General features: G+C 43.2%; 3 protein-coding genes across 4 annotated transcripts in view; 1 reads left to right on the top strand and 2 right to left on the bottom strand.

Moving 5' to 3' along the window:
- Positions 1-818: 818 nt before the first annotated feature.
- On the bottom strand, positions 819-3,389 carry rab5if (RAB5 interacting factor). Its single transcript, XM_054780567.1, has 4 exons — positions 3,116-3,389; positions 2,414-2,517; positions 2,151-2,280; positions 819-1,923 (listed from the first exon to the last, which is right to left on the bottom strand). Exons 1-4 carry the CDS (start codon positions 3,221-3,223, stop codon positions 1,882-1,884), a joined length of 384 nt encoding a protein of 127 aa, XP_054636542.1. The 5' UTR covers positions 3,224-3,389; the 3' UTR covers positions 819-1,881.
- Positions 3,390-5,724: 2,335 nt separating this feature from the next.
- Positions 5,725-25,572, top strand: zhx3b (zinc fingers and homeoboxes 3b). Its single transcript, XM_054780540.1, has 7 exons — positions 5,725-6,095; positions 10,661-11,574; positions 11,653-11,739; positions 11,833-13,392; positions 15,992-16,696; positions 17,207-17,474; positions 17,567-25,572. The coding sequence occupies exons 2-7, from the start codon at positions 10,828-10,830 to the stop codon at positions 17,575-17,577; spliced, it is 3,378 nt and encodes a 1,125-aa protein (XP_054636515.1). The 5' UTR covers positions 5,725-6,095; positions 10,661-10,827; the 3' UTR covers positions 17,578-25,572.
- plcg1 (phospholipase C, gamma 1) overlaps positions 18,613-26,352 on the bottom strand; it is a 33,879-nt gene continuing 26,139 nt past the window's right edge. For both annotated transcript variants that reach the window (XM_054780388.1, XM_054780464.1), the window contains exons 30-33: positions 21,126-21,287; positions 20,945-21,033; positions 20,433-20,698; positions 18,613-20,357 (exon numbers count right to left, since the gene is read on the bottom strand). In XM_054780388.1, the coding sequence (XP_054636363.1) occupies positions 20,315-20,357; positions 20,433-20,698; positions 20,945-21,033; positions 21,126-21,287 (560 nt within the window). In that variant the 3' untranslated portion in view covers positions 18,613-20,314. The remainder of the gene's footprint in view (positions 20,358-20,432; positions 20,699-20,944; positions 21,034-21,125; positions 21,288-26,352) is intronic.

Below are 26,352 nucleotides of genomic sequence, written 5' to 3'. Positions count from 1 at the left end.
TTTATTCAAATACGTAATGCTTTGTATTATTATTATAGTACATTTCAAATCACTTTGTTTAATGCAAGGTATGTTGTACTATAACTTTAGTTGCAATCATTTGCAACAGTAATCATACTCTGTTTACAATACTTACTCTTAGATAACAATATCATGTTTAATTAGAATGTTCCTGCAAATGCAACTCCCTCACAAATTCCCAGAAAATTATAATTGAGGAGTACATTGTTACTGCATCAGAGCATATCATAGCCTGAACACTATTAATGTGTTCTTAAAGGTAAATAACTGGTCATCACTGTACTAAAGAGGAAGGCCACCTTTGTGCCCAAAACTGCTGCTGAACTGAAAACATCTATGCACGAATGCACTCTTAACTGCCCATTTACACAACTTGCACCTGTAATATACCTACCTCGGGCTAACCTGAATTTGACCATTTGTACCCATTATCGGGGTCCCCACTATACAAAATTTCTAGTATTCTTGCATTACATTCCTGGATTCTGTAGTTTTGCATTTTGAACAATGGCCTTATTTTTACATAAAATTACCGGCTGAATTCTGTGCTGTTTCCTTGTCTTTTGCTTACAATTACTGTATGTTTACATTGTCCACTTGCTGCCTTTAATTGCCACCCAGGAACAAAGATTTTTTTAATGAGAAAAAAATTGGGACGTAAATATTTCAAATCATTCTAAACAATATAGTTTAGGTATGAAACGTTAACATTAAATGCTTTTCATTTCCCCTCAAGAACTAAAACTTTATTAAACAGACACAATCCCTTTGAAAATGGAGGCCAAATGAAGGCCATGTTTAATGATTCTCAAAAGATTTGATCAGAAAATACAATCCTTTCGAACACCAGGCTAATAGTATCAGTACAACCTTGCAAGAATTGAGAACAAAAGTCCTCGACTATAAAATACTGAGCAGTATGTTACATCAGGCAAGACATAACAGAGGTACACACTACGAATATATCAATGTTGTTGACATGTTCATAATACAGAAATTACAGAATACCTTAAGTTAATTTCAAATTAGAGGTAAGACACTGATCAGGAAGCTACATGTGATGAAACAAATCTACCCAGCTAACTAGTCATTAATAAATGACAATTACATATTGGAACAGGCCAAGTTTAGCTTACATCTGTGAACAGTGTTTCCTCCATGTTGGCGGACACAGACTGTGAACCACATTTAACATACACTGACAATGGGTTTAGAGTTTGTCATGCACTTCAATGATAATGGAAAAAAATGCATCCACATTTAAAAAAAGACACAGTAGCTGATGACAGATCTGACGGTGCCACTGCCCAATTGATAATTGTGCTATATTCATATAGACAGACAATTGACAAATATTCATGGATTGTTATTAATGCTTAATGATTATTCATGATTGTTGTGTTTTATGCTAAAAAGAAATAAATAGCAAATTTTTTGCTGTGTTGCACTAACCTTGGAAGTTGAGGAACAAGCTCTTGAGTTCAGATCAAGCAGATAAAACTCTGTAGCAAGTTGTGGAAAAAATGAATGCATACTTATCCCATTTCTCATCAACACACTGAAACCATAGAAACAACCAATCTCGGTTAACTTGTGTTGTTTAGTCATTTGTCAGACATGATGACACCTTCGTGAGGAAACGAGAAAGACAAATGGAAAGTTGGGGCTCCTTTAAAAACGGAACCCACCAATAACAATTGATTTAATTGTGTCCATCCTCAAACAACTATTCCCATGATGCAGTGCACACTGAGGAGGAGTCAGACTGTATGTGGGCATGTCAGCACCCTTCAAGCCATGGATTTCGTGCACCTTGACCACTGACACAAATGTTCGTATAAAGTGTCCTGTGGAATCCTTTCAGTCAAAATGTAGGGCTGTGTAAAAGATTATCCACACCACCTGGGAAGGACAAACAATGACAGACAATAATTTTATGAGAGTCAAGTTCAGTTAAGCATTAGATTCCCTGATTTCCATGTCAAATCAGGCAGATTATATAAAAAAACTAGATCATTTGGGTAATTTTTTTCTATTTAAAAAAATCCCCAATTTCAACATAGCACCAAATTTCAATACTAAGATGTTTTTCAGAGGGTCTATACACCCATAATAAAAAATCCTCCCACCAGAAAAAGAGCAAAAGATGTCATGAAGCCTTCTTTGGTGAGCTCCCACGTTCCACCATACTCCTCCTCATCGATCTGCTGAAAGCTGCTGAAGTATACATACAGTACGCCAGCATTGATGATGCAGAATCTAATGACGCAAACACAGGATGAGTACATTTCCCTGTCAGAACAAACTGATAAAACATGGAAAGTATGAGGAGCCATGTTTGAGTAAGTAACACACGTTTGGTCGGCAAAGCTGGAGAACAATGCTTACTTACATGGCTATTCCCAGAAATCCTTTCAGTGGGGCGACACCCCAAATTACACCAAGGATCACTGCAATGATTTGCCGTAGCCAGTAAATGACATCTAAAAACTCATCCTGCAAAGACAAAAAATTAAATGTAAAGCCACATTTTTAATTTAAATCACTGCAGCAGTACACATTGGAACAATGGTTCGTTAATAATACTCTTATGCAGTGCAATTAATAAATACATGGTATCATATTTCAAATAAAATTGTATCGTCACTGGCACCAGGGTTTAAGAGCAATTTATTACTAATCATTTTTGTACCTCATTGGACATTACACTTTGATTTTGAGATGTAACAATGGTTGGTATCTGTGTTGCGTACAACATCCGGTTGGAGTTGACCTTTGGAAAACTGAGATTCACACTTAAGTTGGAGTCATCAGAACACTGATTAAGAATGCACATACTGTAGTTTCTTCAGTTTTGCCTTGGCATAATCATTAAACATAACCTCTTTGGCTTTGAAAAGCTGCACAACATAAAATTAATATTTGTCATGCAAATATTACTCTGCAACCGACAGGCTGACTGGACACTGTCAATAAAACTAAATAAGATAAATGGTTAACATGACTGCAAGCGCGTGCTATGAACAATGGATATCAAGTCAAGTGTTGAGAACAAAACACGACGTATTGTATATCAAGAGTGCTGCTGACTGACCTTTTCCTCCCAAACTGCATTACTGTTGAACGCTTTGCTCCATGTGGACTGTTTTACACCCCCATTCACTAGATGACTTTCTTCTTTCCGCTTAGAGCTGCTCGTCATTCTTTACAGTTTCCTTCAGCTACGAGCGTCGAAAAACAAGTAAAAACGATTCCAAAAGTAAATGGAAGTATCCGACGCTAAGTAAAGTGAATTAGTGTCGTAAAATAAGGTAAGGTATTAACGGTGAGGACGGTCCGCTGATCTGACAGATTTTAGACGCTAGTCCGAAAAGGCCGACTGAGGATGCGCAACACCGTTTGACCCCGACCAGTAACAGCCAATCAGAGAGTGCGACGTCCCTGCGTTTACGTTGCCAGTAAGGGCAATAATTTACAGCGACATCAAGTGGTCAATAAATGTAAACGCTTCAACTAACGTCAGCCCCCTGGAGGCAGTCTCACTAACACGTACAGTACATAGCCTATATATGCAAATCTAATAAATACGTACAGTAAACGTATGTCAAATAGATTAAACTAACCAGAACTGCAGTGCATACAGTGTTTTGGTCTATATTCATAATACATTGCCTGGGAATTTGAGCATCAAACCACATTCACAAAATGGAGAGGTCACAGAAATATATTTAGAGGTCATGAAGCAAAAAGGCATCATTGCCCACGATAAAGTACTGTATGTCAAAGCTTTTTTTATCACATCTTTATCGTCCTGTACAAGCAGTAATTAACAAAATGAAGTCTGAATCAATTACTTTTGACATACAACATCAATAATTATGTGCCACTTCGTTTGAGGACAGTAACTAGATGCTTGCTAATTCTGAAGCACGTGGGCGCATAAAAAGTATGGGGAAAGGAACATTTCATTCAAATGTATTTTTAATGGTTATGTACACTACATCACACGGAAATGGACCGTCTGTAAAGAAATGTATACTGAAGGAACACACAAGGACATGTAATGTATTTTTTTAGCCTAAAAAAACAATGCAGTACATAAATCTAAGATTAAGACCCCAGTCATTGAATTTATGTCCTACACTCTAACATCCAGCAGAGGGCCACCTTTTGATCGCTGAGCTTGACAACACGTAAACATACAATAGCTCCACATTCTTTTAACCAGAACTGTAGCTCATATTAACCATGACCGTTTGACCCGAATTGTCCTGATATTATGTGTTATGTTAGTAGCGTTCCATTTGTAAACAGTACATGTTTCACAAGTTTTAATCATTGTGTTCTCTATTGTGTGCACTTCTTTTGCTGAGCATGCTTTATAATGAGATTTCATCACATGCGAAGGGACAAGGAAACAAGAATATATTTGAATTTTATTAGACTGTTTATTTAAAACAAAATTGGCAATGGGGATTTTGGCATGATCTTAATACTGTTTTGATATATTTCTGTCAAACAAGATCATCAGTAATAAAGTAACGAAGTCAAACAGTAACTTCGTCAAACAGTATACTGTTTAAAATAGCACTATTTAGCACAGGCAATGCTAAACACGATTTGTGATACACAGTATTATATCGCAACAATAGAAACATTTTCTACACCCGGGCGTAGAAATTTTAGGCGTGACCATGCAGACTAGATTGGCAGCTAACTAGGAAAAACCGGATACTGCTTCAGGCAGTGCAGCCGGCTTCAGAAGTTCAAAGTTCAGGATATTTCAGATCTTTAACTTGCAAATATGAAGGAGAGACATGCCTGGTTTTAAAATACAGACTGGCTTTGTTTTTTGGTGCATGAAATTCAGTTAGAAGTACAACAAACACGGAAAACCTGTTACCTTCAGTTTACATCCGTGTGTGGGTTTTGTGAAAGTTTTACAATGCTGTTTTGTACTCTGGTATGTTAGAGTGTTTCATAAAATGCACTATTCTGGTGATGTTTATTTTATTGGCTAGAGTGGACCATGCCAAAGTGCATTCCCTGACATTGCAAATGCGCATGACTGATCATTTAAAACTACACCTAAACATCAATAGATATTGATACTTTTCATATGATATGGTTTAGTTTACTTAAAACATATTTAACTGAGCTACAATAAGAACTTCATGTTTACACTTGCACAGTTCAACAGGTCCAAAAAGGAGTCGGAAGAAGAAATGCATATTTAATCCTACCCCTTTTCAGAGTCTTAGCAATTCATGATAGATTCTGTGTTTAACAACAATTTTCTAGTAGGAAAATAAAATATTGATAGTGGGGTTTGTGGAGAGTTTATTCCGCAATGAAAAAGCAATACAATAAATAAATTGACAAACACTGTACTCTATATTAAATAAGTACAAAATATATACTGTAACACCTTAGAATAAAATAAATACAAAAGTGAAAATTGACAACACTGTAATATCACACTGACATAAACATTAAGTAAATTCAAGGTGTAATTCATGTGAGTTATGAGCAATATGTATTTTTTGTTTAGATTGTAAGTATTTGCTTGTGAGCAGTGGGTTGCATGGGGAACATGGAGCAACTTGTGAGTGCCTGTCTCTTTAAGAGAGGTCACCTGGGGGAGACAGGTGTGTATATTGTGTTAAAGCAGGGCCGTATGCCTTTGAGTTGCACCGGGACTTTTGCCCCGACCCCCCGGTGTTGGGGGACAAAGCCATGGCGGCCAGTCTTCTTCTGTTGGGCTCTCGCTCTCACGCCAACTCCACCGTCAGTGACGTATGCATCACGTGTCCGTCTCTTCCTCGCTACGTCCGCCGTGTTTTCCTCCCCCTTCGCTGGTTGCTTTCACACTGGAACCACTCGAAATAAACAAGCCCAAGCTGAAGGGGGTGGTCGTGGTCGCCAGCAACCGGGCTCCAGCGTCTTGCACCGGCCGATGGACCGAACAGTTTCCACCTTGAAGTTACCATCAATGAGGCGCAGACCTCCCGTCAATTACTGGTTCCGCTGAGCTCGTATCATTGAAAACTTTTGTGTGTGCCGACAACGGTGAGGTGAGTGTCGCTTCCTGGTCTCCATTACCACAAGGCCGGTTCACCTTCGCCGAACTTCGCCGCGGTAGAGCGTCCACCTTCGCGGGCTACGGCCAGCTGCACGTCGCCTGCTTAAAATGGCGACAGCCGACGGAGGGGGAGAGAGAGAGGGTTGTTCTAGAGCTGAGGGGTGTTTGTCTTTTTTCTTGGGTGCTTTTCGTCTTATTGTCAAGCCCACCAAGTTGGATTACTCCGCCTGCCGAACTTGAGCGGAAGATGAACACGCATCGTTAAGGCAAATGTTTGACGCAGCTGCGCGCATGCAGGCGATGACGTTCCCATCCGGCTGCTTAGATTTCTCCCCCCCCCCTTTTTTCACCAATACATGCCATTTATTCAATATTTAATTATATTATGTTCCCTATTTGATTTGGAAACACTTGAATATGGTGCCCTCCCCTACAACATTATTAATGAATGAAATTGGTTTCCAATTTGAATGGCAAACATTGTCATAATACCACTTTGAAAGTTGCAAGGAATAGCTTTTCAACTTCTCATTAAATGCTCATGGTTCACATGCGTCTTTTTAAATGAACAGCTAGATGTGATGCTGAATAGTCAACTTGTCAACAATGAGTTTGCATGTTGGCCTGGTAATAAATCGTGCGTGCGTGCGCGCGCGTGTGCCTGCCTGCCTGTGTTTGGGGGGGGATTTAAGATGTCACAGACCTGCATGCAATCCAACCATCTTGATCAGTGTTTACTAGTAGAATAAGTTTAGTTGTACTGTAGTGAAAGCAAAAGTTTGGCCTGCCAAACACCTCAAGCTTGCAGTGTTTTGTTGTGCTGCTGGAAGTCAATGTTCAATTGTTGATTCTCTTCAGACAGCTTTTTCTCCAATTAGGTTTTCACCTGACAGAAGATTCTTTAATTGCCTTTGCACATTGGTTTGTTTTAATATCTTGTTTTCCGTCAATTTGAAGCGCTCAAGGCCTCTATGGCAAAGTCATTCTTTCATAACCCTCTCTTTCATAATCCTAATAATAATTTGTTTGCATAGCTCTACCAAGTTGACATCCAGCTCAGTGTCCTAACCGAGAGACCTGAGACACGTTGATCCACTCCCACATCCAGCCGTAGCGGGTTTGGATGAGTAACCGCCTCGGCTCTGCACTGCTCTGCTCAGCTGGTTAACAGCTTGTGATGTCAGCCATTTTAGGTTGGACAGCACAGAGCACGATGCTCCGCCATTTTTTTCTCGCTCTCTCTCCCTCTCCCTCTCTCTCACTCACTCTCTCGCTATTCAGCATCCCAGTTCTGCATGCCCCGGCAGAAGCCACAGCAATGCAGGCCTTCACAACCCACACGGCCATCTGCTCTCTGACCTGAGAGTTGCACAGAGGATGGGCTGACCCAATGGGAAACTGTCACTCAAGTGTCCCCAGTATTGAGCCAGAGAAGTGGGTGATCAAAGAGTATGTTTGGGAGATGTTTTTGAGAGTTGTGGCTGTCTGCACTGAATAGAATGAGCAAAAGCCACATACTGGCAGATGCTGGCTTAGAGATGGAGTTCATTTACTAGCACCGAGAGGTGCTTCATTAACCATTTTTAAGACGTTACCCTTGGGTTTTGACACCACCTGCAGGGCCTTGGTCGCTGCAGGCCAAGAACTGGAACAACAAAGAGCAGGAAGAGTGCAGTAACCCAGGCAGATGTCTGGAAGGGCACTCAGGCGTGGAGTCAACAGGAAGAGTCAGCATCGTCTCTGGCCAATAGCTTTCCTTGGAGACCACACCTAGCTGGGAAACGTCTGAGGGAGGTACAGAAATAGGAGCAGGGCAGGATCGCTCCAAATACGACTAACAAACAAACTGCTCTCAACCTTGTGATTGGATGTCCGTCATGAGTTTGTGTGTGTAATATGCTGGTGGGGGGTTTAAGGGGTAGGAGGTGGTTGCCATGGGGACAGTAACACACCAGTGGCGCTGCCGACCTGTCTCCCTCGGCCAAACATGCTGCAAGGGGGAGGAACGGTCGGGTGGAAGGAGGTCGGAGGGAGGGGAGGCAGAGGGAGCAAGAATTGGTGGGGGCACGGGGGGGCAAGTGACGCAAAAAGACAAGCAAGGCAGCCTGAAACTGAGTAAAAAAGCAGTTGTACATCTCTTACGGAGCACTGCGTCATCAAGCGTGTCCGCTGCTTAGTGATGAGTGTTTTTGTTAACAAGTGCCTATGCAATGCTATGTATTGCAGGGTTTCTAGTGTGTGTGTGTGTGTGTGTGTGTGTGTGTGTGTGTGTACGCACGTTTGATATTATTGGCCTATACTTTGAGGAGTCAGCAGAGGCGATCACAAAAGTCAGGCCAGGGGGGAAAAGGAGGTCACGCTGTGCACAGCCACTGACCAGGCGTGGAGAATATAGGAATATATGCAGGACGACGAAGTTCATGTTTGTGTCACGGCGAGACCTGTGCCTCTCACATGTAGGAAAACGAGTCACCTCCTTACTGTCGTAAACAAGCCTCACACAGGCATGCAGGCAGCCACCCCCACACGGCATATACAAATTAACGTAAGCACATATGCGCCCTTGATCACCCCACCCCACCTCCATCTCTCACAGGAAACCCACATGTGCAAATGCTGACACAAACTCTGCATCACCACAATGTGACATCCAATTTGAAGCCATAGTGCTCATACCAGTGAGTCAACAAACCACCCAAGAGCGCTGTTCGTAGCGCAGCCTGCATTGTGCTTTGTTTGCGTCCTCACCTGAATGAGGCCCACAGGCATGCTCCTTGTTTAGGCACAACTTTGCAAACTCACCGGTGTGGAACATGAGACAATATTGTTACTCTCTCCATATTGTTACTCGGCCGTTGATTGCCGTTCAATTTACATATATTTTGTCTTTAGTATTTGCTGCATGCCAATGTTAAAAACGTGTGTACGTGCGCCTTGTACACAGGGGCTGAAGCTGAAACGAGCTCATGTCCACTGGCTGAGAAGCTTCTTGGACTGGAACATTCCAGGCTGAGCGAGTGAGGAAAGGGGGTTGGGGGGGTAGGGTGGAGCACTGCATGATTGTAGTTTGGAGCAAGAAGGGGGCGTTGAAGAGCGGGGGTGGGCAGAGTGGGGGGTGTATCGGGGAAGTGAAATTCCTCTGTGAAACACCTATACACTTCCTCCACGACAGTTAACACCCCTCTTTACCCCAAAGCGGCCATCCCCCGCCGTCCTCTCCCGTTCCCTCACGTGTCTCATCCAACACAAGCATGTAATGGATGGCTGAGACTGTCCACCCATAAGCCTTTGTGTCGGTCATGTGACCGCTCTGCCTTGGCAGAATGGTGCCCTCTGATGCAGAACTGAACGGCAAAAGAGTAGGAGGGCGTGCACTGTAGCTCGAGCCAAGGGAAGTAACTCTCCTTGGGTTGAGGGGGGGTGCACGAAGGAACAAGGGGCATCACGCTTTTTCGACAGTAGCAGATCGTTTGCCTGTTAACCCCTCACATTCTTCACTATGCTACTCCTACAGATAAAATCTCAGTGTTGTTTTTTTTAAATAAGGCTTTCTATGATTTCACCGAAGTGGCATAAATTAGAACCAAAGTTTCATCATTTCAAGATGAGAAAGTATTTTTTGAAAGTGTAGCACCAACGTTAAGCAAGGGTTACTATAAACGTTTAGCATGTTTCTCGGCACAAAAGAGTGAGACTTTGCCGGTGTTTGGAGAAGGGCAGGTTTCTGACTTGGCAAATGTTTTGATTTGGCATGCATCTACCAAAAACTGTCCCTTGTGTTAGAGGGGGCGGGACATTGATAGGCTTTTTGGATTTACCTGTTAAACTTGTGAGACATCTTGCGTTTGCAAGGTTTGGCCACTCTGTGCTTGAAGCGTCATGTCTGCGCAGAGCGGTCGCGAAGCAGTTGCCCCAGAGCCATCTTCCAATACTTGGCCACTCCCTAGCGATCTTGGGGAGAGAGGGCGTGATGGAAGGATGGACGATATAATACCCGGTGTATGAATACACCGGGTATGGAGGTGAAATAATGTTACTACTGATTAGACTGTTTGGTTTGTACATTTCTATCAACGAAGTACCCCCATGCTCAGGGATCATCTCACAATATGTTGTCACAATATTTGTCAAGGTGTGCAAGCTACAGAAGATCCCCCCCCCCCCCAAAAAAAATACTTTCTGTAGGGGGTGTGTCGTGAAGGAGGGGAAGTGAGACACAGCGACGTGGGGGAGGGGAAAGAAACGGGTAAGACAGGAGCACTCCCAAAAAGCCTTTAGTGAAGAAGCGGAGTGGGCTTGACTAATTCTCATTATTGAGTCTCATGGAAAGGAAGCTTTTTATCATATTTGGGGTTTCATAGGTTTCAGCAAGGCCTTGGAACAGAGGGGAGACTGGTGTGTACTGTAAAGTAAGCTCTCACAAATTAATTGCCAATATACTCCCCTCGCGTTTATAATTAAACTTGGCAATTCATGAACAAAACCAAGCTTACTGGACAACTTCCTGGTGTATTTTTAGGTCATAATTGTAACTGATGAATGTTTTGTCATCTCCAGATTTTTCCTCCAGGCTGCCATGAGAGCTAGAAGTGGACATAGGGACATGCTGTGGATTCTCCCTCCCTCCATCCCTGGCCTATAGGCTACCAAAAACGGCACATCCTCCCAAGCGCACCCTTCTCGCAGCCATTTTAGCAACCCCCCCTCCACTGTGTGGCCACACGATGGCCAGCAAGAGGAAGTCCACTATACCTTGTATGATCCCCAGCAAGATCATTCACCAGTCTGAGGATATTGAACAGGGCATTCCTGTTCTTCAGCGGCAAATTACGATTTCCGGAAGTGGCGCACACAGCCCGTCAGGCCCTGCAGACTCTCCCACGTCAGAGGCAGCAGACCCTGTCACTGATGACACAGGCACCTATATCTGCAAGCCTTGCAACTTTGAAACCTATGACCTTAATTTGTTCTTGGACCATGTGTACGCCGGGCACCCAGAATTCCGTTCGGACCCGAGTTTCCTCTGTGTGAGCTGTGGGTTTTCTGCGCTTAAATTTGAGGGACTGGCTCTGCATAATGCCAGGATTCACCCCAGCACATTTAACAGCCCTCTGCAGCTGAGAAAATTGGACAAGAGGGTGGTGGTGGAGCAGACTATTGTAACTGGGACAGACGAGGGGAAGGATGAGATTTCCATCACCAAAACTCCTATCATGAGGATGCTGAAGGGCAAAACGGAGCCTAAACGAATTGTAGTGTCTCACCCAGTTTCTGATGATCCTTCCCCAGGCCAACACTCCACCTCTAGCCCCAAGGAGCCTGAGAGAAAAGAGACTGCAGTTGCAGTGACCCAGGTGGCTCATGTACCCACAATTGTCCACAATGGCACAACCAAGGTCACGCTACCCTCTGCAATTCAGATTGTCAACGGCTCTGGAGCTTTACCTGTTCTCAAAACCCCTATTACACAGGTAAATTGCACTCCTTGCTTAGTCTTACTCTCCTTTTGAGGCCCTGTTGAAGCTAATAGTTTGCTAAATCCTTTTTAGGTAGTTTCTGTTCAGAACAAAAGCCTGCATCAGTCTTCTCCCATCGCAGCTTCCTCAGATGCCTCATCTTCCAAGAATCTCCCCAAGGTAATTCTTGTTTTTTATAGCTTTGTTAAAGGTTCCACATGCATCATTGTCAGTTGAAACATTTCACTCACAGTCCCAAATGTCCTCATTCAGGTGATGATTCCTTTGAGCAGTATCCCCACCTATAATGCCTCCATGGACTCGTCATCCTTTTTGAAGACATCCTTTGGCAAATTCCCATATCCCACAAAGGCGGAGCTCTGCTACCTGACTGTGGTCACAAAGTTCCCAGAGGAACAGATCAAGATCTGGTTCACAGCACAGAGACTCAAACAAGGGATTAGTTGGTCTCCTGAGGAGATCGAGGAGGCCAGGAGAAAAATGTTCAACACCATCATCCATACTGCATCCACTGGCACACAGAATCGGTCACAGAGTCGCCCAAGTCCTGCTCAACCCACAATCACTCTCCTCGGGGCCACTGGGATCCCTCAAATCCTGCAGGGCTCTCTTGTTAGCCCAGGCGGCGTAATCGTCACACAGCCTGTAGTAGCCAATGGCATTCAGGTCAGTAGTGCCCCTGTGGCACTGGCTGTCACACCCAAGCCCCAGGCAGCAGCCAAGCCCATGATGCAGGCCCGACCTGCTGCAGCCCTAGTGGCCGACAAGGGCACTAGCATGATTTTGGGGGCGGTGGCCAGCAGCAGTACAGGAAGCAACGTCATCAGCAGCAGTAAAAGTAGTAGGAGTGGAGGAGGGGCTGCTAGCAGCATCATTAGCAGCAGCCAAGCCAGCATCATCAACCTCACGCTGGGTAGCAATAATCACAGCAATGCAAAGGTGAGTAATGTCAGTACGAAACACAACAGTGCTCATGGCAGGAGCAATAGTAACATAAGCAGCCATGCCTATACGGCTCAAGGCAGCACTGATGCGAAGAACCCCCATGTCAGCAAAACTACCAACACCGGCACCGTGCAGAGTGACAGTAAAGTGGTCACAGATATCAAAAAGCTCACAGACAGCAAGCCTTCAAGTAGCGGCAACACAACGGATAACAGTGGACAAAAGAGCACAGATGTGAACGGTAGTGACAACAAAAATGACACCTCTAGCACAAGAGCAGATGATCTCGACCCGAGCACAAGTGATTCCTTCAGAATGGATGAGGCCTCCTCCCCTTCCTCCAAATCCTCATCACCATCTCCTGCGGCGGGTGCCTCCAGTGCCTGCCTGAGTTCCCGCAGCATCAGTGCATTCCTGGATCCCACTTTTTACAAGGGCAAGAAGTCTCAGGAACAGCTCAACACTCTCAAGGATAGTTTTCTGAGCAACCAGTACCCAGACCAGGAGGAGGTAGACCGCCTCATCTCTCTGACTGGGCTCACGGTGCGAGAAGTGCGCAAGTGGTTCAGCGATCGGCGCTACCACTTTCGCAACCTTAAAGGCCCACGCTCCAGCACAGGTGCAGCCAACAAGTCATCAGCGGGGAGTGGTGTGTCAGGGGGCGGTGATGCAGGCAGCACCAGTCCTATGGATCTTTCTGAAACCAGCAGCAGTGGTGCGAAAACTCCACAGCACAGTTCAGCTCCTCTGAGCCCAGCCTCCTCAATGCATACTCCCACCTCTCCCACCACTCCCTCACGCAGACTGCCCAGATCACCTTCTCCTGATTTCACAGCGGTCCGCTACAAGGAGAGAGAACCCCACCAGGTGAGTCTCACATGCTTGCCAGTCGTGTTTTTATATGAGATAATGATCCAGCTTCGCCTCGGTTTTCCTCATTAATCCGTTCCAAAAGGTCAGACTGAAAAACTGAAACGTAGGAAAACTGAAACAATTTTTTTCCTTACAAAATAATCCATTTAATGCATTCCAGATCTAATTTTAGCGTGAATAATTATATACATGCATAAAACAATGCAGAGTACACATAAATGACAAATGAAATGCATACATGAACATTTAACATAACTTATCTTATTGAAGACTTGTTGACTAACAGTGCAGTGGGGGTCGGGGACGGAAGAGCCACACAAACACTGTTTCACTGGAGTCTGATACAAACGTAACTTTAAGGAGTGGAGGGTTAGAGCTGCAGACTTAGTTGAACTTTATTGTAAACTTCAGCAGCAGGTAGAATCATCATTGCACACACTGGCCCAGCTCACTTTCTGTAATGTCTTCCTTAAACCATTCCTCCTGCAAAGGTTCCAACATTAACATTAAAATGCTTTTGTAACAGATGCTACCTTTTGTAATTTGCTACAAGCTGTGTTTTGAATTCAGTCGTGTTTCTCACCTTCTTTTAGTTCTGGCACTTGCATCTTTCTTTGGCGATATAGTGGGTTATTTTTCAGTCGTGATAACACACAGAAAAAAAAAATAAACACAGAAAACTCCAAAATGTGCAGTGGTCTCGAATGCCTCATCAGCGGAGGGCGCACACTCCTTAGTTAGTTTTTTCAATTGTTTACACGCAATTTTGAAACTAGGGCTCCTTTTTTCAATATATTCTCACAATTATCCAAACACCACATTCGATTTGCATAATTCCAAGATTGTTTGCAAAATGGCACACTTCTGTCAAAACATATACACCTCAGTCAAAACATATACACATATTTATAAAAATGCTGTTTTGTTTGCATCTCACGAACACAGTCTGAAATGATCACACGCTGTTGCACATGACTATGATCAATACAAAACATATTTGTAAAAACCCCTATTTTAGGAAATAGCATGTGCTCGACATTTGTATGTAAGGGTTCAATTCAGATGCCAAACGATATTGACAAACCCACAACAGTCTTCCATGATTTTTTTTTTAGGTATAGAGAGAAAGTAGAAGAATACTAAAAACTGACCAAGCGCTGCACAACAATGATGCTGCTTCTTCTTACCATTCTCTAACACATCAATCAACAATGAAAATCAGAACTAAATAGTTTTGTTACTGCTAGAAAGTGTAAAGAGGCAAGCATCAGGCAGAAGTGGTTGGAGAAAAATATGCGAAGCTGTCAACGGCACTTCATACGACACTGTTTTGTGAACATGGGCCAATATGAAGCCGGACTATCCGCCAAACTGTTGCTGAAGTCTGACGCCTTTCCAACGTTACTTGGTCATACTGAAGAGTCAGAAGAGCAACCTGTAAGTAACAATTTATCAGTGTCCTAACTGTGTTTATTTTGTGTAAGTAATCGGACAAAAGCAGTTGTCTGTGTAGCATTGCAGTGTGCATACAGCAAGAGCAGGGAGTTGGCTCGGTAAGAGGTGTACCTGGAGGAGGGCCGGGGGTGGAGTAAATTACACAGACCGTTTGGGCGGGAGGCAGGAAACCCAAGGAAACACTGCAGGAAGACATGCAGAGTGTGTAAGATCTAGAAAGCTTTCTGTGCAGGTTATCATGTCTAGATGCTCTGTAAGAGTCCAGAACTCAATACAAAGGCTGGAAAATTAGTATAATGGGTCGCCTTTAATAGGCATGGAAGTACATGTGCTTCCATACCTGGTGGATGTGCTTATCCAGTTCGTTCATTCGTGTGGTCACTGGCAAGCAGCGTGTTTGTAATGAGAAAGAAGCAATCTCATAACCTCATCTATGTCTAAGGTGTGAAAAGGCTTGTAGAGTTTTGCAAATCACTGTGTGTAGTGTTTTGCAAAATGTGTCAAGCTGAATCTGTGCTTATTGTTGTGCAACTCTGGGCAGGTGTTTTGCTTCTTGAGTGTAAAGTGTGACAATTTTCATTTTAGTGTGCAAACAACTGTAATAAGAGGAAGAAAGAAGACAAAAACGCAGTTGTTCATCGTTCTGTGTGCGTTTCTTCGAACAAATTAATTTATAATAATAAAATAATCCTAAGGATTATTATTAGGTTCAACTGTATTTTTTTAACCTTACTTAGGGTTTTCTCTCAATGGCATTGTAAAACTGCACTGTAAAAACAGGATCAAGGATCAACACACTTGACTGTTTCTTCTGGTTTCTTCACATTTGCATGACCACTTGCTGCTGGGTGGAATTTGCACTGTGATGTCTTATCCAGTGACGCTCACTGGGCAGTTTGAATGACAAACTAGGTAGATGACAGGAATTGAAAGACACACACACACACACACACTAAGGCAATTAGTCTAGAAATAGCATTGCAAGGATTATGAGACATGTTTACTTATTACACATTTAAGGTTGTTATTCAATCATTACTCTCATACTGGAAAGAAAGTCTGCTGTCACTACTGCTTGCCGATTCACTCAGTTGCCTGCGCAGTCTGCTCACTGAGTGACTGTTCTTGTTTTGTTCAGATAAAAGCGCTGGAGGCCAGCTTCGCCCAGGAGCCTGAGCCATTACCAGAAGAAGTGGACAGACTGCGATGTGAGACCAAGATGACCAGGAGGGAGATCCATAACTGGTTCACAGAGAGGAGGAAGAAAGCTGCAGCAGCCGAGAAAAGGAAAGAGGAGGCAGAGCGGGCGCTCAGAGGAAACGAAGAAGGGGAGCAGATGGAAATCGATGGAGAGGAGAGACTAAACGACGACGCTTCTGGAGAACTGAAAGTCAACCCAATTAAGATCAATCTGAAGATGCTGAAGGTGACTGAGTCTAATGGTAAATCGGAGGGTGAGGTGCTGGACTGCCCCACGCTCACTGTTCAGTCCAGCACCTCCATTAACCCCATGCCAACCCTCACCCCCAAACCATCACACTCCCCCAAACCCCCAGTCCTGCGAGGTAAGAAGACCGCCGAGCAGCTGCACCTCCTCAAGCAAGTGTACGCCCGGACACAGTGGCCCAGCGCCGCTCAGTACGATGAACTCCTCTCAGGCACGGGGCTGCCCCGACCCGACGTGGTGCGCTGGTTTGGGGACTGTCGCTACATGCAGAAGAACAGTCAGCTCAAGTGGCTGGAGGCTTACCAGAACATGGCCCTGGAGGAAGACTTGCAGAAGGACAATGCGCACGTCCTCCAGGCTCACCTCGATGTCAATGGCAGCCAGGAGGAGTCGCAGGTACTGTTAATTTACCAAACAGAAGAGTGTTTTTACAAGAGAATACACAAACAAACGTGTAAACACTATATCTGTTACATTACAACAGTGTGTAGTACGAGTATCCTAGGAAACCACAACTGTATGACAGTGACACCACCTTTTACGCTGCCAAGGTGGCTTTTATCAGTGATGGCTGTGTGCAACTTCCTGGATACGCTCCAATACATACACGCCTATTTTTGTAATGGTTAGTGGGGTTTTTTCAAGTGATTTCGCTCACCAAATTTTGGAAGTGGGTGTCAAAATTCAGAAACGGTAAAAGTTAAAATCTCATCCAATTTGAATAAAACGGTACCTATATTTAGAGTGAGTTTCCAGTTTTTGTAGTATAGCCCAGGCAAACATACTTAAAAATAGGCGTTATTGTACTGGACCTTTTAATGGTTTGAGTTTCCATGAGTGAACAGAACTGTTCTTGTTCTTTAGTGTATGTCCATTGTTGAGCTGAACAGTTCTTTCTTGCTGCAGTTACAGGAACTGACCAAGGCTACTGGCTTGACAACAGACCTGGTGCGACATTGGTTCGCCACCAGAGCATCTGTGGCTCAGAGGGAGCCAACATCAGCAGTAAAGCCCACTTTGAGCGGAGCAGCCCAGCCACCATCATCTGCAGGCTCCTCCCCTCTGGAGCCACATCCAAGAGGAGGGAGGAACGAGAAAATAGAGCAGTCGCTGTGCGGCACCGCAAGCCAAGCGGAGGAGGGCAATACTGACAAGACTGTGTCTCCAACTGAAGGTGCCTTGTGTGTCTTTGCATAGGAAAAACAAAAGTGTAGTACAAGATTGGATTTAACTCTTTCATGTTTTTTACTGTCATAATCACAACAGGAGCAGATTGAGGTTTTTTCTCTGCCCTGGTGGTCTTTCTGGAGCTGCAGACAGGATGGCTGGAATGAGCCTGGGAACCTCATCTCCCCCTTGATAGGTGGATGTGACCTCACCCTCTTTGTGAGATGGACACATACCTTTGGCTGTACCCCTCACCTTCTGTTTGGCCTTCCCCTGTCCTTCATGCTTTCCAATGTCCTGTCGCCATGTTCTGTATAGAATGTTGAAGTAGAAATGGTGTTTATGGAAGTAAAAACTGAGGTTAGAGTATAAGTAGATTCAGCAGATGTTGATCAGTTGCGGGGCGAGGGGGTCTCCAGTTATTAACAAGGCACGTGGAGTGTGTTCGCACTGTTGATTCACTGTAGATTGTTTTGCTGCTGGGTGTTTCCTGAAGCCTTAAAAGTAAAAACATCACATCTTGCACTCACTCACTTTGGATTCTGGCAACTGAAGTGAAATGTGCAAGTTGGGCTCTTTAGCGTCTTATGAAAAACTAAGCACTGATGGATCTTTGCGCAAGGCTGTTTTTTTTTTTTTGTTGTCATTGTTCTTTTTGAGTTATGTGGGCGTTTCCTACATATACATTGGTCTACGTCAAAGCAGTACAGTAACAGTTGCAGGTTTTAAGCAGATTCTATTACTACCGATCAGCGACCACTTAGCAGAGACAATGTCGTGTAGTTTTCTAGAAGTTCATCCAAAGAACAGAAAACTAATAGGTGGTCTTTTTGTGCTTAGCATCAAGTGCTTCTTGATATCATTGAACAATTGTTTTTAATGGAACTTTCTTACATACATTTCACTGTAAAAGAACAGAACTTTTCCAGAGTTCCTTACTTAGGTTTAATGTATCATTTTTACAGGTGGTATTTGCAGAATAAACTGAATGTAATGAAGTGTTAGCTCATGGGCTCATTACTTAGTAAAAATTGCAATAGCGTCACATTTTGTGGAAGACAAACACAATCTACCGTATGTGTGACTTAAGAGTGAGCAAACATGTTCTTTGCATGTAAAGAGTCTGCAAATGAAATAAGACAGCACCATATAAAGTATTTTATTTACTTCTCAGGCTTGAATATGTTACTTATGAAAGGCAAAATTAAAATGGATTTTCCTCCTCTCCATAGTTCTAGGCACATTACAGAAAAGGCGACAGTGTCAGTGATGAGACAACATGGGTGAAAACAAGACACTTATGGACCCTACACAGCCATCCAAGCAGCTCTTGTTGGATTCTGACTGAATCCCTAACTGCAAGAAGCAATCATATAGGCATATAGTCTTTCACGTGTTGAGACCCTATCAGTAACAACAGGTGTGGCTGTACCATGTCTATGTAGATGAATGCTGTGTTCATGTGTGCAGACTGATGCATGTAGATGGACATTTGTAGTAATGAAGCATCATCAAGAAACAATGACAGATGGCAGGAAAAAGCATTATGGGGTACACACACATGCTTCTAAAAATCTGTCAGTTGAAACAAGCATGGACACCAATCCCTGCTCTCACCTTACACCGTATGGCTTAGGTGTGTCTCAGTGGTCCAACACTGAGCAACAATACTGAATTGACACATCACACAGAAATGGAGAAAACGCAAGTTATATATACAAACTCTATCTTGGTCCATGGAAGTGAAGACAGCAGCCACGTTAAATGAAAATCTCTGACTGGACACGATGGCAGCACCAACATTTTACATTGAAGTGGTGTTAAAATGGCATGATTTTCCTCAAATCGTAACAGGTTAGGTGCAGTAGGTTAGCACCTTTGCTTACACAGTACATTTAAAATAGTGGAGGGTTTTCTGATCACGGTGCCATTCAATTTTGATTGAACTGATGACACTGAAGAAAGGGGCTGTAAAGAATGGAAATATAAGCAATAATATGGCTTTCAGACACTTACAACACTCACAATAGCTCATTAACTGTAGCAAATGAGATTTTAAAAAAAAGGATCATTTTAAGTGAGCACACAATGTGGCATCATACTGACCTTTGAATGTTTAAGACTGGCTTATAATGCAGGAAAATGGAAGGATGGAATGTAGGAAAAATGACTGGCTGTGTTGAGAGTAATGTATGATTGTGCCTACTCTGTCACTGCTATGACTTCTTCCTGATGCCTTTCACAATAAACCAAAAAATTAAATATGCAAGAGGAGGTGCATAATATCCTCCAAAGCGCTAAGACATTAAAAACAGTCGCAGAGAGCCCTCGTGTTTTACACATATACATAAAAAAAATGGAAAGGTCACATTATGAATGTTAAATAATTAAAAACATGGAGACAGCTCTTTGAGAGCAGGTGAGAAGCTGCTGCCCTCTAGCCGACAGCACAGCAGGAATAAATACATTATGTTCATACTTGTATACGCCCAATGGAGACGAGCAAACAAACTGAACCGCAAAACAATTTCAGCGCTCTGAGCTTCCCTCCATTTAGCTGCTGCTGTACACACTTAGAGCGCAAGAGAGGACAACATCTTATCCAGCTTTCCTCTTCCTGTATCTTCTGTCTTGACGTCACAGTCTCATCCTCTGAGCGGTGAGCAGGCTGTGCAGGCATGAGGGAAGCAGCAAGAGGGGTGGGTATGCCTGAAATGTAGGCCAAAGCGGTGGCGGCCGTTTCCATGGAAACTGTTCACAGCAGTCAGTGACATCATCAGTACGGGCAGAGGCGACTGGAGGCGGGCAGGAGAGAGGGTGCAACACAAATGTGTCTCCATGGGAGTTTTAGACACGATTCTCTCCACCCACTCTGGTCCTCCGCAGCATCCTGAGGTAGAGACAGAAGACAAGCGTCATGTCTGGAATTTTCTATCGCATGTACGCATGCACACACACACACAACCTTCTGTTCTGTGGGTCCATGTGGTCTAGCAGAGGCTCTTGTGACACCCTGAAGTCATCAAGAGGCGACTGGTAGCGAGAGTCGAAAGAGCCCTCTCTGCCCCTGTAAGCTGCCACAGCCTGGGCTGGCGACTGGGGCACAGGGGACATGTTGGAGGAGGTGGATGACACTGAGCTGTGATCCCCAAAACGTTCACGTCCAGCCTGGACCGATATCGAGCTTGACGAGGTCACAGAGAACGGGCACACGATCTCTCCATTTTCATCCTGAGAAGACCGATGCAGCAAAGGTGTCACTTTCTACAGCTTTTACTGTTCAGAGTCATGGATGAGTCGGATCTGATACCAGATGACTTGGGCAAGAGGAGGGATACACTCTGGACTACTGCCAAGTTTTAACCTTTAACGTGATCTTAGGACCACACCACAAGTGGTCCTTAGATTATTTACATGTGGATCAAGAACCAGGTGATGTCTTGCTTAACCAACGTGCGGCTGAGTCACGATGCTTACTCTTCCACTGATGATATCCATGTGGACCAACAAGGAGGCCAACTCCAGGTCCTCGTTGAAGCTGTTCTTCAGAGGGACTGACCGATAACCTGCCACAATGCAAATGAAAGCATGTCGAAGATGCAGGAGGCCGATGCAGCAGTGTGTTGGTGTGTTGTGTTCATGTGCTGCGGCAGTATACCTGTCTTCAGGCTGTGAATGGGGAATGTGGCCTGAGCCAGGAAGTTTTGGTCACTGAACATGTCGATCTCATAGACCACAAAGCGCAGGAAGGCAAAGGCCGAGTTGCACACTGAGAACTGGAATGGCTTTCTGGGCCACGTGGGGTTCAGACCATTATCAGCTAGAACAGGAAACAAGATGTAGGCAGAAAGATAAGACAGTCGTCATGTGAGTTAGTGAAGAAGATTACATACTGTAGTATATACACACACACACACACACACACACACTAATGCAGGGGGGCGTGCAGCACCTCACAAAAGTAAGTACACCCCTCATATTTCTGCTTTTTAAAAAAAATATATCTCTTCATGAGACGACACTGAAGAAACACCACTTTGATACAATGTAAAGTAGTCAGTGTACAGCTTGTACTACAGTGTAAATATGCGGCTCAGTTTACAAAGGGAGGGCAACGTGCTCTGCTACAGTATGTCACAACTGGGTCTGTGAATCAATTAAAATATTTAATAGCAATTAATTACACGTTGTCCATAGTTAACTTGTAATTAATCGCAGATTAACAAGTTTTCTAACATGTTTACCTTTAAAAATCATTTTCAAGTTTTTAACACACCTATCAACATGAGACAACATGAGTTAAACTGTCCATCACTCAAATATCATTCTCTTCAAGAAAATAATCTCACAAAATATAATTGTGACTAACATTACAAATAAAGGTTTGCAAACTAAGTGAAATGAAAACAAGGTGTTAGAAAAAACAAAAAATAGAGTACTCAACAAGTCAGTAGTTTACCGAACTAGGACTGCGCCCATATACTGTAGTGCAGTCAGACTATAGCCTATACTTCACTTCCAAACACTTTTACAGACGTACAGTGGTGTGAAAAAGTGTTTGCCCCTTTCCTGATTTCATTTTTTGCATGTTTGTCACACTTAAATGTTTCAGATCATCAAACAAATTTAAATAATGACAACAGAACTGAACACAAAATGCAGTTTTTAAATGAAACTTTTTATTAGTAAGGGAGAAAAAAAAATCCAAACCTACATGGCCCTGTGTGGAAAAGTGATTCCCCCCCCCGTTAAAACAATTTAGCTGAGATTAATTGACATCTATCAGTCTGGAAAAGGTTATAAAGGCATTTCTAAAGCTTTGGGACTCCAGCAAACCACAGTGAGAGCCATTATCCACAAATCGTGAAAACACGGAACAGTGGTGAACCTTCCCAGGAGTGGCCGGCCAAACAAAATGACCCAAAGAGTGCGGCGATGACTCACCCAAGAGGTCACAAAAGACCCCACAACAACATCCAAAGAACTGCAGACCTCACTTTCCTCAGTTAAGGTCAGTGTTCATGACTCCACCATAACCAAAATTGAGACAAGCCCTAATGTTCTTTTAGTTCAGCAGTGGTTTTCGTTTTGCAATTCTACCATGCAGGCCTTTTTTTGCCCAGTGTCTTTAAGGCTTGTCTCAATTTTGCCAGAAAACATCTTGATGATTCCCAAAACCTTTGGGGAAATAATCTGTGGTCTGACGAGACAACAGTTGAACTTTTTGGAAGGTGTCCCATTACATCTGGCATAAAAGTAACGCCGCATTTCAGACAAAGAACGTCATACCAACAGTAAAATATGGTGGTGGTGGTAGTGTGATGTTTTGCTGCTTCAGGACCTGGAAGACCTGCTGTGATAAATGGAACCATGAATTCCTCTGTCTACCAAAAAATCCTGAAGGAGAAAGTCCAGCCATCTGTTTGTGACCTCAAGCTGAAACCAACTTGGGTTCTGCAGCAGGACAATGATCCAAAACACACCAGCAAGTCCACCTCTGAAGAAAAACAAATGAAGACTTTGGAGTGGTCTAGTCAAAGTCCTGACTTGAATTCTATTAAGATGCTGTGGCATAAGCTTAAACAGGCGATTCATGCTGGAAAACCCTCCAATGTGGCTGAATTACAACAATTCTGCAAAGATGAGTGGGCCAAAATTCCTCCACAGCGCTGTAAGAGACTCATTGCAAGTTATCGGCAACACTTGACTGCAATTGTTGCTGCTAAGGGTGGCCCAACCAGTTATTAGGTTTAGGGGGCAATCACTTTTTCACACAGGGCCATGTAGGTTTTGATTTTTTTTTCTACGTTAGTAATTAAAAGTTTCATTTTAAAAACTGCAAAACTGACTAATATTTAAATTAGTTTGAATATCTAAAACATATTAGTGTGACAAACATGCAAAAAAAATAAATCAGGAAGGGGGGGGCAAACACACAGACAAACCCTATTTTACACACACTTTTCTTAGGCGACTTGATCTCGGTCAAAGCATGGCACCGCAGGTCTTTCAACATGTATGCAACTTTTATTATGCTAATAAATTGCTAATAAACAATAATAAATAACGCTAATAAATTCGCTCACAAGCCTTTACTGTCATCTCATTGAGCGCTGTGTTTGCTCACTTCCCCCTTTGTCACATTGACACAAGTCCCACAAATAGCTGTCCTCGGCTATGCCTGACAGTAACTAGCGGCTCGTAACCCAAGTTTTAACTCGCAGTTCAAAGCAAAAAAGTCAGCCGGGAGACGGCTCGCATCTAAAAAACACTCGTTAGTTGGGACACTTGTATGCCAAGGTACCGCTGTATAAATGGCAATAGAAAAATACCTGCAGTACCTTCTCTCCTCTCTCTGGTGTTTGAGACTCGGCCTACTTCGGTGAGAACTCAACTCACAACGACAGGAAACACAAATAACTTCCTCTGCCAGGGCTTTGAAGCTAAACTTACCGTGACAATTAACATTTCCTTTGTCCATTTCAGCTCAATATTTCTTCTCACTTGTGGCTCCACATCAACTACCACACCGCTGCGTTTCCTCAAACTGCGGTACGACCGAGAGTCAAAAAGAACGTGCACACGTGAATCGGGCGCCAAAAAAAAAAAAAAAAAAAGCGCCATTAAAGGAAATTTTCGTTCAGTCGTTCTTATCGCGTTAACTTTGACAGCTCTAGTCACAACCTGTTAGCATCTATGTTTCCCTCATTGAACTGTTGCTCCCCAGTGCTGGCAGCACTCATGCAGCCCCACACCATGACACTCCCACCACCATGCTTGACTTGTAGACAAGACACACTTATCTTTGGACTTCTCACCTGGTTGCTGGCACACACGCTTGACCGCTTCCACCTCGGCAACAATGCTGGCAGCGCTCGCATGTCTAATTTACAAACAACTTCTGGATATGACACTGAGCACCTGCATTCAACTTCCTCAGGTTAACATGGCGAGGACTGTTCTGAGAGGAAGCTGTACTGTTAAAGCGCCGTTTGGTCTTGGCCACTGTGCTGCAGCACACCTTCAGGGTTTTGGCAACCTTCTTATAGCCTAGAACATACAGTATTTACTGTATGTAAAGCAACAATTCTGTCCGCCCCCACATCCTCAGAGAGCTCTTTGTCATGATGCGCGGTGTCCCAGTGACCGGTATGAAAGGGTGTGACAGCAATAACACCAAAATTAACACACCTGATCCCCATTCACACCTAAGGCCTTGTAATTATAACAAGTCACATGACTGAGGGGACAAAAAATGACTAAGTGGGCCCAATTTGAACAGTTTCAATTAGGTGTGTATTCACTTTTGTTGCCAGTACACTAGGTTCTCAACTTATGAACACAGTTGGTTCCAGATGACTGTTCGCAAGTCGAACAAAAGGTAATTTAACAATTATATACTATATAATATAGGTACTACATGTACGTGTATACATATACACATATATGCGTATGTATGTAAATATGAGTTTGGATGTAGTAGTAATATTAAACGAGGATAATTAATGAAAATAAACAATAATAATAAAAATGATATAGTAATACATAATGATGTTATTTACCTTTGAAGAGGAGTGGTCGAGCATATAGTAAGTAGTTGGTGGTAGTGGTGGAGGAGGAGGAGTTATTGAAAAAAGGACAAATCGTCGTCGTCGTTAGACTCTTCTAAAAGAGGTACTTCAGGGGAAACTATTGAGGTGGAAGGAATTGGCGACGAAGGTGCAGACGATGGTGTAGGCATTGGTGGCGAGTCACTTGGTGAGGACGGTGCAGGAGTAGCAGATCTACGTTTGAAGAAGCTTTCAATGGAAGTTTGTATGGTCTTCCAGTGTCTATCCACGTGACCTTTCAGCCTTATTTCCCATCAATAATGCACAACAGCTGGGGTTGGAACCACTGACCGCTACTTATGATGGGGGCACTCGCCTGAACAGCACGGTTGAAGCAAACAAGCTCCTTTGCAAAGTTTAAAATGTAAGAAACCTATGAATTACAGTATGTTTGAGGCATTTTGTTGTTTAAGATGTAAGCTATAATGTGATATGTCTGTTCAAGTTTTGCACTTGCTGCACTGCTGAGCGACCATGACGATGTATATTTTTATTATTCCATTATTTATTAAAATAATTTGGGTCTTCTTCTATTCAGTTCTCATGGGTTGGTTTGTCTAAAGAATAAAGTTGTGTTATTTTCATTCAAGACTTCTGGCTTCGTGTGCAGTGCAACAGAATGGGAGGAAATGAAAACCATAGTTAAAAAAAAAATGGTTTCGGGGTGGTCTAAATTGGAAGGAGAATTTAAAGACGTTCGTGCTTTCCTCTTCATCAAATTCACTAGTGAGTTACAGGCTGTTCTCCTGCTATGATGTCGGACTATTTGCAGAGCTCAAGTAGCTATCTGCTATTCTCAGCTAATCAGCTACAAAGCTGCAGTGGAAAGACTAACCTTGTGGTAATGTTATATTGTAAAGATATTTACAGCTACATAGTGGCACCACCTTATATTTCATTTATGTTGGGGGGCGGAGGTGAGGCCTTTATTTGTGGAAGTGAATGAGACATCTGGTGACTAATTGTCTAAATCTATTAACGCAGAGGTCACTTTTTGATGATATACTGTAGCATAAGAAATTACATGAAGACAAGAACACATCAAAGCAATCCGCAGATAACCATGAAATTATACTTTATAAGCACTGTAAGAAGTAGACAGAGTAAGAGCATGGATGGGCTTTTTAAAGTTATACTACTATATACTATATTTATATATATTGTATTTCCTTTCTGTCCTTAATAACATTTCTGAATCAGTGTTCTGAAAGAACGACCTGCACGAGCCACACATTTTGCTTTTTTGTTTGATTTACTACTACTAAGCCCAACCAA

Source organism: Dunckerocampus dactyliophorus, chromosome 1 (genome assembly GCF_027744805.1).
Source record: "Dunckerocampus dactyliophorus isolate RoL2022-P2 chromosome 1, RoL_Ddac_1.1, whole genome shotgun sequence".
In the NCBI taxonomy this organism is placed as follows: domain Eukaryota; kingdom Metazoa; phylum Chordata; class Actinopteri; order Syngnathiformes; family Syngnathidae; genus Dunckerocampus; species Dunckerocampus dactyliophorus.
This window is presented reverse-complemented; position numbering and strand designations above follow the sequence as displayed.

Coding starts and splice junctions, on each gene's coding strand:
- rab5if (XM_054780567.1), bottom strand. CDS start 3,223: ATGACGAGCAGCTCTAAGCGGAAAGAAGAAAGTCATCTAGTGAATGGG. Junction 2,518..3,115: donor ATGCAGTTTGGGAGGAAAAG/GTCAGTCAGCAG, acceptor TTGTCTTTGCAG/GATGAGTTTTTAGATGTCAT. Junction 2,281..2,413: donor GGATTTCTGGGAATAGCCAT/GTAAGTAAGCAT, acceptor TTGCGTCATTAG/ATTCTGCATCATCAATGCTG.
- zhx3b (XM_054780540.1), top strand. CDS start 10,828: ATGGCCAGCAAGAGGAAGTCCACTATACCTTGTATGATCCCCAGCAAG. Junction 11,575..11,652: donor TCAAAACCCCTATTACACAG/GTAAATTGCACT, acceptor AATCCTTTTTAG/GTAGTTTCTGTTCAGAACAA. Junction 13,393..15,991: donor AGGAGAGAGAACCCCACCAG/GTGAGTCTCACA, acceptor TGTTTTGTTCAG/ATAAAAGCGCTGGAGGCCAG.